Source organism: Myotis brandtii, unplaced genomic scaffold (genome assembly GCF_000412655.1).
Source record: "Myotis brandtii unplaced genomic scaffold, ASM41265v1 scaffold61, whole genome shotgun sequence".
Taxonomy (NCBI): domain Eukaryota; kingdom Metazoa; phylum Chordata; class Mammalia; order Chiroptera; family Vespertilionidae; genus Myotis; species Myotis brandtii.
In genome coordinates, this window is record NW_005370318.1 from 2382452 (window position 1) to 2398466 (window position 16015).

Sequence of the window (16015 nt, forward strand, 5' to 3'; positions counted from 1 at the left end):
CAGCGTGACAGGGGGCAGCGCCCAAACCCCCTGATCGCCTTGCGGCTCTGTGTGTGACAGGGGGCGGGGCCACAACCTCCCTATCCGCCCTGCTCTGTGTGTGACAGGGGGTGGTGCCCCAACTCCCCTATCGGCCCTACTCTGTGAGTGACAGGGGGGAGCTCTCCAACCCACTGATGGGCCCTGCTCTGTGCGTGACAGGGGGGAGCTCCTCAACCCCCTGATCTGCCCTGCTCTGTGTGTGACAGGGTATGGAGCCCCAACCCCGCTGATGGGCCCTGCTTTGTGCATGGCAGGGGGCAGCGCCCCAACCCCCGATCCTCCCTGCTCTCTGTGTGACGGGGGCGGTGCCCCAACTCCCCTATTGGCCCTACTCTGTGAGTGACAGGGGGGAGCTCCTCAACCCCCAGCAGGTCATTATCTCCTGAGGGGTCCCAGACTGCGAGAGGGCACAGGATGGGCTGAGGGACCCCCTCTCCCCCCCTAGTGCACAAATTTTTGTGCACCAGGCCTCTAGTCCTATATAATAAAAGGCTAATATGCAAATCAACCAAATGGCGGAATGACCGGTCGCTATGATGTGCACTGACCACCAGGGGGCAGACGCTCAATGCAAGAGCTGCCCCCTGGTGGTCAGTGTGCTCCCACAGGGGGAGCGCCGCTCAGCCAGAAGCCGGGCTCACAGCTGGCAAGCGCAGTGGCCGTGGTGGTAGCCTCTCCTGCCTCCACGGCAGTCAGACATCCCCTGAGGGCTCCCAGACTGCAAGAGGGTGCAGGCCTGGGTGAGGGACCCCCCCCCACTGAGTGCACAAATTTCGTGCACTGGGCCTCTAGTTATATTATAAAGCTATATAAAGGAAATAAATGTGCTGCTTAGTCCAAAATAAATGAACAGAGTAGAACAGAAAATTTGGAAACAGTTCCAAAGGATGAAATGATACTTTTCCAACTCAAACTGTAAATGATGAATTATGCGATGCAAGTTGCTTTAGAAAATAAAAAAAAGGAGCATTGCTAGATGTCCCCTAATAAGAGATATGTGAAATAAACCACGCTTCAGCCATACAGTTGTATGGATACCCGTTGTCCATCCAACACCAACCAAGTGCACATATGTCTTAGATAAATGAACTACTTACATTTTACTCAGATTATTGTAATGTCATCCATTAGTGCAGGGGTCCTCAAACTTTTTAAACAGGGGGCCAGTTCACTGTCCCTCAGACCATTGGAGGGCCGGACTATAGTTTAAAAAAAAACTATGAACAAATTCCTATGCACACTGCACATATCTTATTTTGAAGTAAAAAAACAAAACGGGAACAAATACAATATTTGTATTTGCATGTGGCCCGCGGGCCGTAGTTTGAGGACCCCTGCGTTAGTGCATGACCTGTGTATTCAGACATCTGCTGAGTTTTGTGGATGAGGAAGCTGGGCTCAGAGAGGCCAGAGGACCTGCCTGAGGTCTCATGGCTGGAGAGAGGCAGAGCTGGCAGAACTTGTCCTCTGGTCCCTAAGTCTAGATTCTCAGCCTCTTTCGGTACCATCCACAGTACTGTTCTCATTATTCTCCACCAAAGCCAGCTAAAGCTAAAGGGTGGGCACGGTTGTTGAGCTGGGCAGCTGATAATAAGTCAAATGTCAACTTGCCTTGGAAGCTTGTTAACAAAGCCTCCTACCCTTCCCCCAAATTCGACTCTAGCGGAGTGGGGCATTTTTGAGACTTCCTTTCCTCTGGGGATTTCTCTGAACTAAACAGCTTTCCCTGACCTGTGGATGTTTTTAATTGTTAATACTTCTGCTTTCAATGTCTCCCCCACTCCAGGGTGGACTAGAAACTCCAAGAAGGCAGGGGTTTCTGTCTTTTTTGTTCACAGTTGTGATCAGTGCCTGGCACATAGTAGGTGCTTAGTAAATGCCTGCTGGGCAGCTGATTAAGATGGAATCACCTCGCTGTCATTGGCTCATGTGGAGATTGGAGCCCAAAGCAGGGGGTTATCAGGGCAGGTGCCGAGTGCAGATCTCTACTCTGCCACCTACTGAGTGTGTGACCTTGGAAATGGACTTGCCATCTCTCACTCTCAGTTTCCCCATCTGTAAAATGGGGATGACAATAGGATGTACCTCATAGGGTAATTGTGAAAACTGAGCAAGATACCCCAGTACCTGGCACAAAATGATTATGGGCTGTTAACTATTATTAATGACAATATTTGGGGGAGGTGGATGCTGCTACAGCTCCTCTCCCTAACAGCTGCCAACAAGAGTCATATGTTCAATCAGCACTTATTGAGCATCTACTGTGAAAGGCCTTACTGAATCAATGAACAAACGAAAGAATGGGGTGGGAAAAGCTGGAGGTGTATTGACCCCTGGCAAGGACAGTTGTACTCTTCCTCTTACAGATGAGGAACTGAGGCCCTGAGAGAAGAAGCAACTTGCCCAAGGTCCCTCATGAGTGAGCAGCGGGGTCAGGATTGGCGCACATCCCACACCTCCCAGCTCAGGGCTTTCCTAGTGACTATGCCCTCCTTGGGGCAGGATGTTTAACCCCACTCACCTCTTCCACATACACTGTAGAGTCGTTAAGTCCCAAGGCCTCCGCTATTACCACTGCGATCCCGTGACTTAATTTGCCTGAAATAACAAATATGGTTGGAGACTGGTGGTCCTGGGCAGCTGTGGGCAAGCTCACAATTCCCAGAGGCGGCACACCCCATGCAGACTGGCCCTGTTGCTTCTGCTCAGCTGTTCTCCTGCCCAGCATCCATTTAGCCTCATCTCCTTAACCTTTGCCTCCATCCAGCACTGGCTCTGGCTGCTCCAAAGGGCACCCCTCGCATCCTCTCACATTCCTGCTCAAGTACCAGGCCTCCCATCATCCACAGCACAAGTGTGGAAATTGAGATGTCTCATTCTAATAAAATAAAGGAATGAAAGAGGTGGGCTTGTCATAGGTTACCAACTTTCCCACCCCCATGACCTGAGGCTTAATTAGAGTAATTCCATCTTTTCTCTCAGCTTCCTCCACCATGAACACAAATAACAACGCCAACAACAACAGTGGCTGAGAAATGTTGAGCACCAACTGTGCTAGGCAGCCCCCTCTGCCCCTTACAAACACCATCTCCTTTATGCTTCTGAGGAAGGTACTCTTATTTCCCCATTTTACAGATGGAGAAACTGAGGCTCAGAATAATAAGGCAGCTCATCTAAGGCCAGGCAGCCAGCAAGAGGGGAATTAAAGACTTGGACCAGGTCTGTCTGAGGCACATCGAGTGTGCTCTTGTCTGTTTACACCTCGGTCTGTTGCCATTCCCATGGGCATTGTCTGGCTCATCTTGCATGTCTAGGCTCTGCAACCAGTGAAGGAAGGTGGAGAGGGGAGAGCTCATTTCCAGATGGGTGACCGGAAAGGCTTCCTGGAGACGCGGAATTTGAAGTAGAGTGGAAAATGAGTGAAAGGGGCCCCAAATGGAGACCCAGGCAGGAGAAGTAACGCACCCACCCTCAAAAGCCCTGGGAAGTGGGGGGATGGATAGCAAAGGAACGCACCGTTCTGACTTGGCTGCAAGGCGGCAATGAGGATATCTTCGGCGATGTTTCTCAGCATTATAGGCTGTGAGAGAGAAGGGACATTGCTCCCTGGCTGAGAATCCCAAGTCCTCCCAGCCATTCCTAGAATGGGCACAGCCCAGCCCCATGGTGAGGGCGGCTGGTGGAGATGCTGGAATCCCAAGTCCCTGCCAGTCAAAGTTGCTAGGGCTCCTGAGGGTGACACAAACCCAACTGGCCCTGGGGTCCCATAGTTGAGGGGGCTGGGGTGCATCAGAAGGATGTCCCCCCCCCCCACTCTCAAGGGCTCCAGCAGAATGTGATGTGCCTTTAGGAAATTTAGCCCTGTGCTTCCTGAGGTTTTGACTTCTCAAGGGAAGCCAGAGTCCTGATTTTCATGTGGAAACCTCCCGTTTTAAAATATTGATAAAAAATTAAAAAACAAAATAAAAATATAAGGACGGCCCGCCGGCATGGCTCCATGGTTGAGCATCAACCTAGGAATTAGGAGGTTACAGTTCGATTCCTGGTCAGAGCATATGCCTGGGTTGCGGGCTCAATCCCTAGTGTGGGGCCTGCGGGAGGCAGCTGATCAATGATTCTCATCATTCATGTTTCTATCTCTCTCCCTCTCCCTTCCTCTCTGAAATTAATAAAAATACGTTAAAAAACACATGTAAGGACAAAAACACAACCAAAACAAAATACAAGAACAAACACACCAAACCCCCAGAACCGACACCATGTCACAAGACAGGATTCAGCCAATTTCAGACTCTGATTTAGTCCAACTCAGATGAGGAAACAGAGGATCAGAGGGAAAGGGCTGCTCATGGTCATGAGATGAGCTTATGTGATTGTGAATAGAAGAGATTTGTTTCTTAATTTTGGGTCAAAACTTCACAGGAAAGTGAATGTGCATCTGTGTGTCCGTATTTGTGTGTTCTCAGCTGTGTTTGGCATAAAGTAGGTAAATGCCTGAACCAGGAGGTTAGACTTTGTAGCTGATAACGTGGAGGCCGGCCAGCCCACTATGGGGCTGCCCATGGGGACCTGCTGAAAGCACATTCTGCAAAATGTTTCCTTTTGAAATGGACCATTCTGGGCTATTCTGTGTCCGCAGGGACAATCCGTTAATACTCACGTCAAACTGGGCAATGTCTGCGTTCAGCACGCGGAGCCGATCAGGACTGCAACAGATAATACCCATAAGAATGGTCCCTCCAAGTCCCATTCATTCATTCATTCATGCATGCATTTACTCATTCATTCATTCAACAGCTGTTTATTGAGCACCTACTATGTACCAGGCACAGTGTAGGCTCTGGAGATACAGCAGCGAACCAACTCAAATTCTTGCTTTATGGAGCTTACATTGTAATTGAGGGTGGTATGGGGAGACAGAACTGTCTGCCAGGTGTGGACATGCTGTCAGCCCAGCCCTGGGAAAGCCACACAGAGGCATGTGCAGAGCCGGCTGCTCCTTCCTTTTCTTTCTTAATTGAGAGAAGCTGACCTCTGTTCTGAGAAGGGTCCTCATGGACATGCAAATGCCAGCCAAGTCTGCAGTGGCACCCTGGGATCCGCGTGCAGCAGGACCTTTGGTGGCGGGTGGTGGTGGGCTCTGTTTTGCACATCTGAGTGGCTAGGGCAGCGGGAGGGTGGTTGGGTGGGAGATCAGGCAGGGGTGCAGAATGCAGCTGGAGCCCCGTGCTTCTGGGCTGGGCTGCATGGGGGCTTCGCATCTAGGCATGACTGTCACTGCCTCTATGTGGCGGTGTCCAGAATGGGCCGCCCACGGCCGAGGGGATGACGCTGGGCAGGCTGTTCCTGTGGCCAGGGTCAACATGCCCACGGCTGCTGCAAGGCCACTTCCCTTTCCTGCTCTGTCTCTCACACTCAGTCCTCGACAGCGGGACAGTCCAGGTAAGGCAGCCTTTCTGCCTGCCCTGGAGTAGCCTTCACTGGATGCTCACACCCCAGAGACTCAAAACACTGTGTTTAAAGAAACCCAAACAGTCACCGGGTGGCACTCATTTTTATCACCAGATTCTTCACGACGATTTACCTGATTCCGCTTAAGTTGACTAAAAGCCGGGCACCTTCGCTAAAAATCTCAGCTTTTGAGCTGGCTTCCTGCAATGAGAAACCCACATTTCTTTTAGAGGATGTGTCAAAGGTGGGGTGTGGGGTTCTGCAAGGGGCTCTGGGGTCAAGCTGACACTTGGATCTCAGCTATTGGTTCTGCGACCTTGGGAAAGGGTTTGACCTCTCCGGCCTCACTTTCCTCATCTATTAAATGGGTTAGTACCTGTACCCACTCCCCCCTGAACAGACAACCACATAGGATTGCTGTGGGAAATGATGATGACAGCAGCCAATATGCATGGAGCCTTCACTGTGTGTCCGGCAGTTTTAAGAAGTTTATATGATTATCTCCTTTGATCCTCACAACCCTTTGAAGTGGCTTCTATTTTTACCTCATGGCAGAGGTGAGGGAACTGAGGGACAAAGATCAATAACCTCCTGGTAATGTTAAGTATTATTATTATCAGAAAGGTCAGAAGCAAAGTCAGGTCTCAAATACAAGTGACAAAGATATATATCAACTTGACCTGTGGGCAGGGTGAGCCTGAGGGCAGAGTGCCAGGCTCCAGCTCCAGTGAGCTGCTCCCAGAGAACAAACTTGTCCTGCAGGCCTGGGCGTGGTGGCCTTCTGCAAAGTGCCTGCCATTGGCCATGGAGGGGCCAGGTCACCAGGGAAGCTCATTCCCACTGCTGGTTGGGAATCAAAATACCCTTCAATAGCCCTAGCCAGTTGCTCAATGGTTAGAATGTTGGCCCTTGGACTGAAGGGTCTCGGGTTTGATTCTGGTTAAGGGCACAGGTTGCAGGTTCAATCCCCGGCCCCGGTTGGTCGGGACGCATGTGGGAGGCAACCAATCAATGTGTCTCTCTCACATTGATGTTTCTCTCTCTCTCTCTGTTTCTCCCCCTCCCTTCCACTCTCTCTAAAAATCAATGGAAAAAATATCCCCAGGTGAGGATTAACAACAAGAACAAAAAGAATATCCTTCAATATAGGAAGCTAGGGCACTGTGTCTCCTGTAGTCTTTTGTGAATAGCACCCCTGAAATTGTGTGTGGGCAACCCGTACAGCTGTCCACAGCAACTCTGCTCTAAGGATAGTGTCAGCATTAGGTTCCTTCTAACAACCAGGTACTGTCCAGACTCCTTGGTTAGGCACGGTTCCAGCAGCCAAGCATAAATCCTGTGTTGTCTCTCTGTTCTCTCTGCCTCTGTAGTGGGTGCAGTGAGTGCCCCAACTCAGATCCCCTTTAAAGGGCGGGGCATCCGACCCTCCCTGCCGAGTGCTGCAGCTAGCAGTCCCCAGACCCTTCGCTGCAGACGTGGTCCTGCTTGAACAGAGCTGCCTTGCTGGGAGTCACGTGCTTCCTACCCATGGGCACTATTGGGTGGCCAGTAACTGACTGAAAAGGGGGTAAAGGCTTGACTGACTAATAAAGTCATACAGGGTTAAAGTCATCAGGGCCCCCAAAGCTCCTGAATCTTGGGGTCAGCGCTCCCTATACCCCGATCCTGCTGGGTGACAAGAAAGGTGGAAACGTTTAGCAAAGCAAGAGGGATGAATGGGAATAGTGTAGGTCCCCTAAATTGCTGCCAATGTCACAGGCAATTAACTCACAATGCCCAGGGTGAATAAGGGGCGGAGGGCTTCATTGGAGGCGAATACTTGCAGCACGATCAGTTGGGCCAGCTTGGCACCGCCCTTGTTCAGAAGGAGCGCTGGGGCCTCCTGGGTTAGGATCTTCACAATCTGTGTGCGCCCCAGCTGAGCCGCAGCCTGGAGGGACATCAGACCTGCATGTGGCCTCCCACGCACCTCGCCGAGGCCCACAGGTCCCATGTGGCCTGGCCCGGACCCAACTTCCCGGCCTCCCTGCTTCCTCTCCGTGCTCCACCCACACTGTCCTCTCCGTCCTGGAATGGGTTGCTCTCACCATCTCAGCCTTTGGTTTTGCTTCTCCCTCTGTCTGGAATCCCCTTCTCTCCAGGGAAGCCCTCCCTAGTTTTCCAGACTCTCTCAGTGCCCCATGAATGCTCTCATAACCCTTAGCATCTGTCCTCTTCGCTGACAGTTTATCTGTGTAATTATGTGATGCAGGTCAGCCTGTCCTGTTGGCCTGAGATCTTCGTGAGGACAGGGCTGGAAGGGAGGAGAGTGCTCTCACATAATTTTATTCCCCAGAGGCCCAAGGACAGACCCCAGCAAACACCCATCAAGCTGCAGATGGCCAGTGGACCAACCTTTTCACTGATCGCCTTGATGCTATTCTTCAGCCGGAGGGCCAGCTCAGGAAGCTGAGGATGAGAGGAAGCCAGAGCAGGTCAGCTGGAGGGGCGGGGGAGACATCCCTGCAGCAGCCCCACTGCTGCGACCCCCAGCACCCCAGAAAAGCTGGGTGGGCCCGGTGGGCCAGGCTACATATTTGTCACTTGCAAGAAACAGCCCTATGTTAGCTGCTGTGAGGCAGGGGATCCCCTTGGCCTGGACTTTTACTGTGGGTTGGTGGTGGTTGTGGGTTTGCAGACAGCTCACTGCTCCCAGAGCGCACAGAGAAGTGACCCAATCCTCACTGTCGTCCTGAATGTGGTTGCTGGTGACCACTCCTCTTTTCTCACTATCTCAGCCCCTTACTCTGAATTCTGATCCTCAAGAGCTTGGTTATCTGCTGTCTGTCAGCTTACTTTAAGTCCGGACACCCTCCCACAACTTTGGGGCAACGCTTTTGCCCTGTAGGCCTCAGTTTCCTCACCAGTCACCTTGGAGGCGGTGGCACACCCTGGCTGACTAGGGTGTGCTGTTTTGAGAAGCATTCCAAGGCTGTGTCAGCATCAAGGCTCGATAGGGAGGACCCTGATTGATTCGTCATGTCTGCCATGGGCCCCAGGGTGGACGGCAGCAGCCTAGTATCTAAGATGCCCTTCGGTTGGGAAGGACTGTTATTTGGCAGAAGAAGGAGGTGTGTCATGTTCTCAGAGGGCAGAATGAGGAGCAGGACTGGATTTTGCAGGGAAAGCTTCATCTTTAGAACGATATGTCAGAGACAGAGACTGTCAGGGGAGGGAGGGAGCTCTCCATTACTAGAGGGGTTTAAACTAAGCGTGACAGGGGATTCGTGCCCCGGGGCCTTGGGGTCCTTGCATCCCCTTTGATTCAGAAAGTTCCCATGATTCAGTAGAGGTGGCTTTCTCCTCTGTCCCATGTCGAGGCTTACCACAGCGTCCAGCATGATCGCAATTTCTTCTGAAGGGAGGAAGGCCCCTATTGCATCATTCACCACATCCTGCCTCATGGTGAGGCTGAAAGGGGCGCTGTCCAGAGTGGGAATTGTCAGGGAAGCCGCAGACTCACTGAACCTTTTGGTCTCCGTTCCCTGTGAGTTCAATAACTTGGCCTAAGGAGACACAGAGCAGAGAGCTGGTATCAAAACTTTAACTCCACGCCTTACCCAACCACCACCTGGAAGGAAATAATGCCTCTCAACCTGCTTCCCTTTTTGCACTTGCTGTCAGGAAGCTCAGCCCAGAATCCAGTGCCTTGCTGTAGGTGAGGAGTAAGCTCAGGTGCCTAGCAATAGCTACCCCACCTGCACCCCTCAGATAATCTCTGCTTTTTAAAAACTTTAAATGTCTTATTTGGAATTTAGGTTTCAACTTTTCAGATACCTCACAAGCCCTTTGGATGAAGGGAAAATTAAAAACTGCAAGAAAATTGATGGAAATGCTTGATGCTGCAGTTTTCCAAGGGATCCATGAAAACTGGTCTGGGATACAAGCTGTCCACGTTGGTGTGGGCCCTGAGGGAGTCGAGCTCCAGGGTGTATGCAGCTCCATTTACCAGGCTCTTCCTGCCGGCCAGTCTTCAGTCCCATGTCACTCTTTCCTTGGGGACTATGATGATCTACACTTTACAGATGAGGAAACTGAGGCTTTGGGAGGGGAAGAGCCTTGCCCAAGGTCACACAGCCAGGGACGGGTGGGGCTGGGTGAGAAACTCAGGTCTGTGTGCTTTGAACCTGGAATCTGGTTTCAAGGTAATCAGATGTTTGGGATTGGCAGGGGCTTTGCCTGAGAAAAAGGCCAAGAGCCCCAGTGCAAACACTCGGGCCCGTGACTGGGGAGATCAGGGTCGGAGGACAGACCACCAGGATCGATGTTCTGTGCTTGGCCCTTAGATTCTACCTGCCGTGTTTTCCCCATCAGAATGGTTGGCATGGGACATGTTCGGCATATTGAGATTTTTCTAAATCAGCCCATGTGTCTTAACCGTGTCCAGTGTTTTCTCCCCTGAAACAGAGCCCCTGGTATCTGACCCTGGTGGTCAGAGAAGGCAATGATGTCCCCACTTTACCCTCAAGGTCCATGACACTCACCCCCAGGTTGAGCTGGATGATGTTACCCTTGATGGCAGAAGACAGAAGGTCAAACTGCAGGTGGTCATTGCTCACGGAAATGGGCGCTGCTCGGAGACAAGAAGAAAGCTGTATGAGGGGGAAGGGCAAGGTTGGGTGGGTTGTTTGGGGGCTGCTTTTGGCTAGAGCTGCATTATTGCATGGGGAGGGGTAAGAAGAGAGGAGCAGGAGTAATGATGATGTTGATGATGACAATGACGAAAATGATAATAACTGACATTTATTAAACATATATTGAGTGTTGAACTGGGTTAAACCTTTATTGTGTTAGCTCATTGAATCCTCACAATAACCTTAGGGGGTATAGCTCTTATTCTTACCCCCATTTTACAAATGGGAAAACTGAGGTTCAGAAAAGTGAAATGATTTGCTCATACTGTGAAAAGATTTGGACCCAGTGATCCTATGTCAACGTCCTGGTTTGAACAAAACTGACCTATTGCTTGTAACTCTCTACCTCCCCACCAGACTGATCCTATCCAGGCGGGTCTGGATCTGTTCTCTGGTTCAAATGTGTTCGCCTTGGGATTCCCTACTTGGCCGCGAGGGGGCGGAGGCGTCTCAGCTGCCCTCGCTGTTGGGCGGAGAATGGGAAGGGCAACGGAGGAGGCTCAGGGGTGGGCAGGGCAGGGAGTAGGTCCTTGGACCACCTACACCTTCCCCGCCTCCCTGCACCCCCAAGCTTGCCCTGCCCATGGGAAGCAGAGGAGCCAGACAGACTTCTGTTCTAGCCACAGTAGCCTTAGGTAGTTTCTTCCCTCCTCAATCTCAGTTTACTCATTTTAAAGTGGGGGTGCAATACAGAAATGTTGGCCTCATAGGTGGTATAGAACGGGTACCTAGTAAAGCTGGCTTGAATCTGAATTACACCACACTTGAAATTTGAAGAATTGGATGTAAGCCTTCCCCATCCCTAACTTCTGTAAACTTGAATAACGGACTTCATGTCTCTGTGCCTCAGTTTGCTGATCTGTGAAGTGGGTAATGATCACTACTTCACAGTGATGTCTGTGGAGCAGCCAGTTATATAAAACACCAAGCACAGTATTTGCTCTATGGGTGCTCAATGCTACTGATTCCATTCTCTTCCCACTCCTCTCTGGTGGCCCCTTGGAATGAGCCACTTCAGATCCCCAAGCAGTAGGCAATAGAATTTTCTTCTTCCTTTCAATCCCCGCTCTGAGGCACTTGAGCACAGCAGACACTTGAGGTGGGGGTAGAAGCCTGTGACCTTCCATTTCTGCTACTCTCAGGGAGGGAGAAGTGACCTTCCTGAGCATATATCTGACCTCTTCTTTTGTTCCCTCTTCTCTAAGCCCACAGTCTTTGCTGTATCATTCACTTATGCATCCATTCAGCACACATTTGAATAAACTTCTATCTGAAGCCAGAGCACTTGCTATGTGCCTGGAACTCTCCTATAAACTTTTAATCCTCACTAACAATCCCGAGGTAGGGCTGTATAAGTCCCATTTTACAGATGAGGAAGCTGAGGATAAGGAGGTGGAGCTGGCTTCCCATAGTCACCAGACAAATCAATAGTAGAGCTGGGATTTTAACTCAGATTTATTTGGGTCACCTGCTGGCTCATGTGGAAACCTGCCTATAGTATATAGTAGGTACTGGTGAACTCAGAACTGTGAATTCCTGTCTGCTCATCCCAGGCAGGGATCAACTGGTGCTCTTCCCACCTGCTGCTCAGGCCAGACTGGGGAGGTGCCCCCTCCAGAGCCGCAGCCTGGAGGCTGGCTCAGCAGAAAAGAAAAAACGTGGGAGAGAGCAGTGCACTCACCCTCCACCATCTGCAGGAGGTCCTCTTGCATGTCCTCAAAGGCCACCTCGATCACGGGACACAGCTGTAACAGCACAAATGCGGGAACTTCATCAGCAAAGGGGTCCCATAGTGACCCATGCCCAGCCCACGTGGCCTCAGTCCCACCGCCGTGCTCATGGCCAGCCAGGACTTTGTCCATGGGTAGAGGACTCAGTGGCACATCGACTCCCCCAGCCAACTCTGCTGCTCAGAGCACCCCATTTCAGTCCCCGGTGAACCTGGGGCCTTTTGTCCCCATCTTGTTCCCCAGAGCCCATGTTTTCCATGGGAAGGAGATGGAGAGGTCCTCCCTTCATTCACACATTCATTCAGCACGTCACTACCGAGCTCCTTCTGCACGTCAGACTCAGAGCAGGGGCCAGCAAGACGGGCCGAACCAGACACGAGAAGAATCTCTTTGTGTCCTTTGTGGGTTTCTAGCTCCTCCCGAATTGCCAGCAGCTCTCATCAGGGAGCAACTTTGTCCCCCAGAAGACATCTGGAAATTTCTGGAGACATATTTAGTCGTCACAGATTGGGAAGTGATGTTATTGGCATCTGGTGGATAGAGGCCAGGGATGCTACTAAACATCCCACGGTGCACAGGACAGCTCCCCACAACAAAGAATGATCCGGTTTAAATGGGAGACCCTGGCCTAACCTAATCCTGGTCTTACCTGTTCTGTTCAAGACGAGGATAAACATTTACTTGCCTGTGGGCCCCAGAGGAGCTCATTCTCTGCTCCAGGCAGCCCATTTTCCAGGTACCTGAGATTTGGTCTTGGTGCAATTTCCCCAGTGGATGAACCTTTTGGCTGACCACCCATTGCTACCTCTCAAGCAAGGACATTGCACTTTGAGAAATGTTCACTTTTTCTGTGAAAAACCCATTTCCTGCTCCCAGCTGCGTTGCCAACCCAGAACCCAGGAGGATGGAGGACTCGGGTTTAGAGACCCCCAGACTTCACTGCCAAGGGAACACCTGTTTCTCATGGGAAAGGTGTCCCTGACGACCTTTGCATCTTATCCCAGAGTTCCTCTTCCTTCAGTTTCACCAGTGGTGTCAACTCTGGCTACACATTAGAATCCTCCAGGACACAAGCCAGAATCCTCTGGGATACTAAGGCCTGACCCAGACCAATTAAATCTGAATCTCTAAGGTGGAGCTCAGGCAGCAGGACAGTCGTCCCTCCTAATCCACAGAGGATACATCCTCAGACCCCCAATGGATGCCCGAAACCACAGATGGTACCAACCCTAGATATACTATGTTTTTTCCTATATATACATACCTTTCACTTAAAAAAAAGCACTTTTCAGTGCTTTCTTTGGTACATCTGGATTGTCAGGATGATGACTCTTGCCCTTTGTGGCCATTATTGAGTAAAATAAGGGTTATTTGAACACAAGCACTATAATACCATGGCAATCCATCTGATAACCAGGAGGGTTACTAAATGACCAACAGGCAGGGAGCAAATGTACCATGGGGATGTTGGACAAAGGGATGATTCACATCTGGGGTAGACAGAGCAGAACAGCTCTAGATTGTATCACGACTCTCAGAACAGTGCATAATTTTAAACTTAGGAATGATTATTTCTGGAATTTTCCATTTAATATTTTTGGATAGTTGACCATGGGTAACAAACTTTGGAAATTGAAACCGCGGATAAGGGAGGCACTACTGATGGGACCCACATATTTACGCTGAAAGGGGCTTTAGCATTTTCTAGATGGGCTCCTGCCAGATCTCAATATGCCACACCTTTCCCCTTCACATCAAGTAAAATATTTATATGATCATTATATCAACTCTAGTGAATCATGATGGGAAAACATGATGATTAGTAGACAGCCAGTTGTCTCATATTGTTCACTATATGTGGCTTTTAACCCTTAAAAACAGATCTTATGCAAAGAGCATTTTGTAATCCCAAGTCCTTGCCTTTTTTTTTCTAGTAAATGTAAAATGTAGAAAATGTAAAGATACATTTTAGGCGATTAAAGTATGATGCCAGTTAAAAATGATTTTGGTGAAGGCTGGCAAGAAATTTCCAGCTGGATCCTACTTTAAGAAACTCCCACTTTTTTATTTATTTAAAGAAACGCCCACTTTCAAATAGAAAAAAAGCTTTCTTAAAAGAAAAATTATCTCATGTAAGAAAAGCCAAATTTTACAAAATTACTTTCAGATTCCTTTAAGAAGGCTCTCTGGAATGGCTTAATAAAGTATTAAATATGATGTAGCTATTACATAATTATGAACTCTGTACAATGGCATAGAAAATATATATCACTTAAATAATTAAAGTGGTACTGACAACGAGAGCACCACATAAACATGTGAGTGCAACATACAGAAGAGAAAATAGCTACAAAGTTAAGGTAGAAGCATTATGGGTATTTTCTCCCCTAAAGTTATTTAGTTATTACATCATCGCTTTCTTTCAAAAAAAAGTTTTATTGTAAAAAACATATTAGTTATATGACAAGGTATTTTGAACCTCAGGAGGCCCATTGCTGTGAACGTATCTTGGAATTTATAGAAATCAATGGTCAAAGTGGATGAACCAACTTATAGAGTTTTAACTTACCCGTGGCCTGTCAGGGACATATAAAATGAGACTGACTCGTGTTTATTGACTCAGGAAAATAAATCCAACAGGACCTGGTGGATGACAGACCCCTGAAGACTGCCGGCTGGTCTGAGACACTAGGGTACTAGAGTCAGCTTGTACTGGTTTGTGAGGACAAATTGTTAAATTTTCAGGAGTTTCTGAGCTGGTGCCAAGCTGAGGCATTATTAAAAATTAAAGTATATAAACTTACAAGTAAATAAACTATACTAAAAGCAAAGTTAATGAAAACTCAAAACTCATTACTTCCTAATTATTTTGTTGAATCTCACTAATCATTTTGTTATATCTTACTATTATTTCCTGCTCTTGAGGTTATTTATGTCTATTGTATCCGTGTGGCGGAAATACCACACAGCGGTGTGCTACAGCACACTTCTTCCCAGCTCTGCTCAGTGACATCACATTAGTAGCTTGATATTGGCCTTGGAGGGAGTGGTTTACATCAGGGAAATCAGCAAATGCTACATACACATCTGGGCTCTCTCCCCTCAACTCTCCAGAGTGAATAGTTAACGATTTATCAGCACATCACTGCCCAAAGTCTCCTGGCTGACTTTTGGCAGTTCCATTATCTTGGCCTCAACGATTCATTGCTGAAAGAATGATCCAGACTCGGCTTCCCACTCAAGGTCCCATAACACCAGCTTGCAGTTCCATCCCAGCCCTTCAGGGGGAGCAATCTTTACCGACCCGTGAGGACCCGATTCCACTCACCTGGCTTTTCACCAGTTTGGGCAGGGCTGGCACCAGGAGTTTCATGACACCGTTGGCTAAGGGGTTGACCATGAAGGAGAGCCTTTCAGAGAGGAGAAAGGGAGAGAGCTTAGGAAAGGTCAGAGATGATCACCCCTCCCTTGTTTTACAGAAGGGAAGACTGAGGCCAGGGGAGAAAGGAACTTGCCCAAGGTTACTGGGCCTGTTGGGACAAGGCTGGGAGTACCAGCCGTGGGCAAACTACGGCCCGCAGGCCGGATCCGGCCTGTTTGAAATGAATAAAACTAAAAAAAAAAAAGACCGTACCCTTTTATGTAATGATGTTTACTTTGAATTTATATTAGTTCACACAAACACTCCATCCATGCTTTTGTTCCGGCCCTCCGGTCCAGTTTAAGAACCCATTGTGGCCCTCGAGTCAAAAAGTTTGCCCACCCCTGGAGTAGACCCTGTCTACTGAGCCAGGTGTGGATAGTAGCAGGGAGTTCTTAGGGAGCAGGGGCCGGGGGTTGTCATAGAAATGTGTGCTGGACACTGGGACAACGGCAGTTGGCATTTCTCTCCGTCCCCCTGCTAAGGGGAAGTGGAGGGGAGCACCACGGTTTTGAGCCCCTGCTGTGTGCCCCATACTCTGCTGTGCTGAGTTAGTTACAGCTGTGGCCTGAGCTAACCTCTCACTGCAGCTTGAGTGAGGCACAGGGAGGCAGGCCCAGCATCACCCACACAGGAAATGAGGAGATGCATTTGCCTGACGCCAGAGCAGGGTTTTACCCCTGGCTCTACCCTCGCCT

General features: G+C 49.5%; 1 protein-coding gene across 1 annotated transcript in view; it reads right to left on the reverse strand.

The window, feature by feature from the left end:
• The window catches only part of BPIFB1 (BPI fold containing family B, member 1), a 24264-nt gene that overhangs the window by 1674 nt on the left and 6575 nt on the right, over nucleotides 1–16015 (reverse strand). The window contains exons 6-15 of the mRNA XM_005879860.2: nucleotides 15225–15306; nucleotides 11848–11911; nucleotides 10017–10102; nucleotides 8859–9038; nucleotides 7888–7941; nucleotides 7265–7423; nucleotides 5627–5694; nucleotides 4703–4748; nucleotides 3559–3622; nucleotides 2564–2640 (exon numbers count right to left, since the gene is read on the reverse strand). Of these exons, the coding sequence (XP_005879922.1) occupies nucleotides 2564–2640; nucleotides 3559–3622; nucleotides 4703–4748; nucleotides 5627–5694; nucleotides 7265–7423; nucleotides 7888–7941; nucleotides 8859–9038; nucleotides 10017–10102; nucleotides 11848–11911; nucleotides 15225–15306 (880 nt within the window). The remainder of the gene's footprint in view (nucleotides 1–2563; nucleotides 2641–3558; nucleotides 3623–4702; nucleotides 4749–5626; nucleotides 5695–7264; nucleotides 7424–7887; nucleotides 7942–8858; nucleotides 9039–10016; nucleotides 10103–11847; nucleotides 11912–15224; nucleotides 15307–16015) is intronic.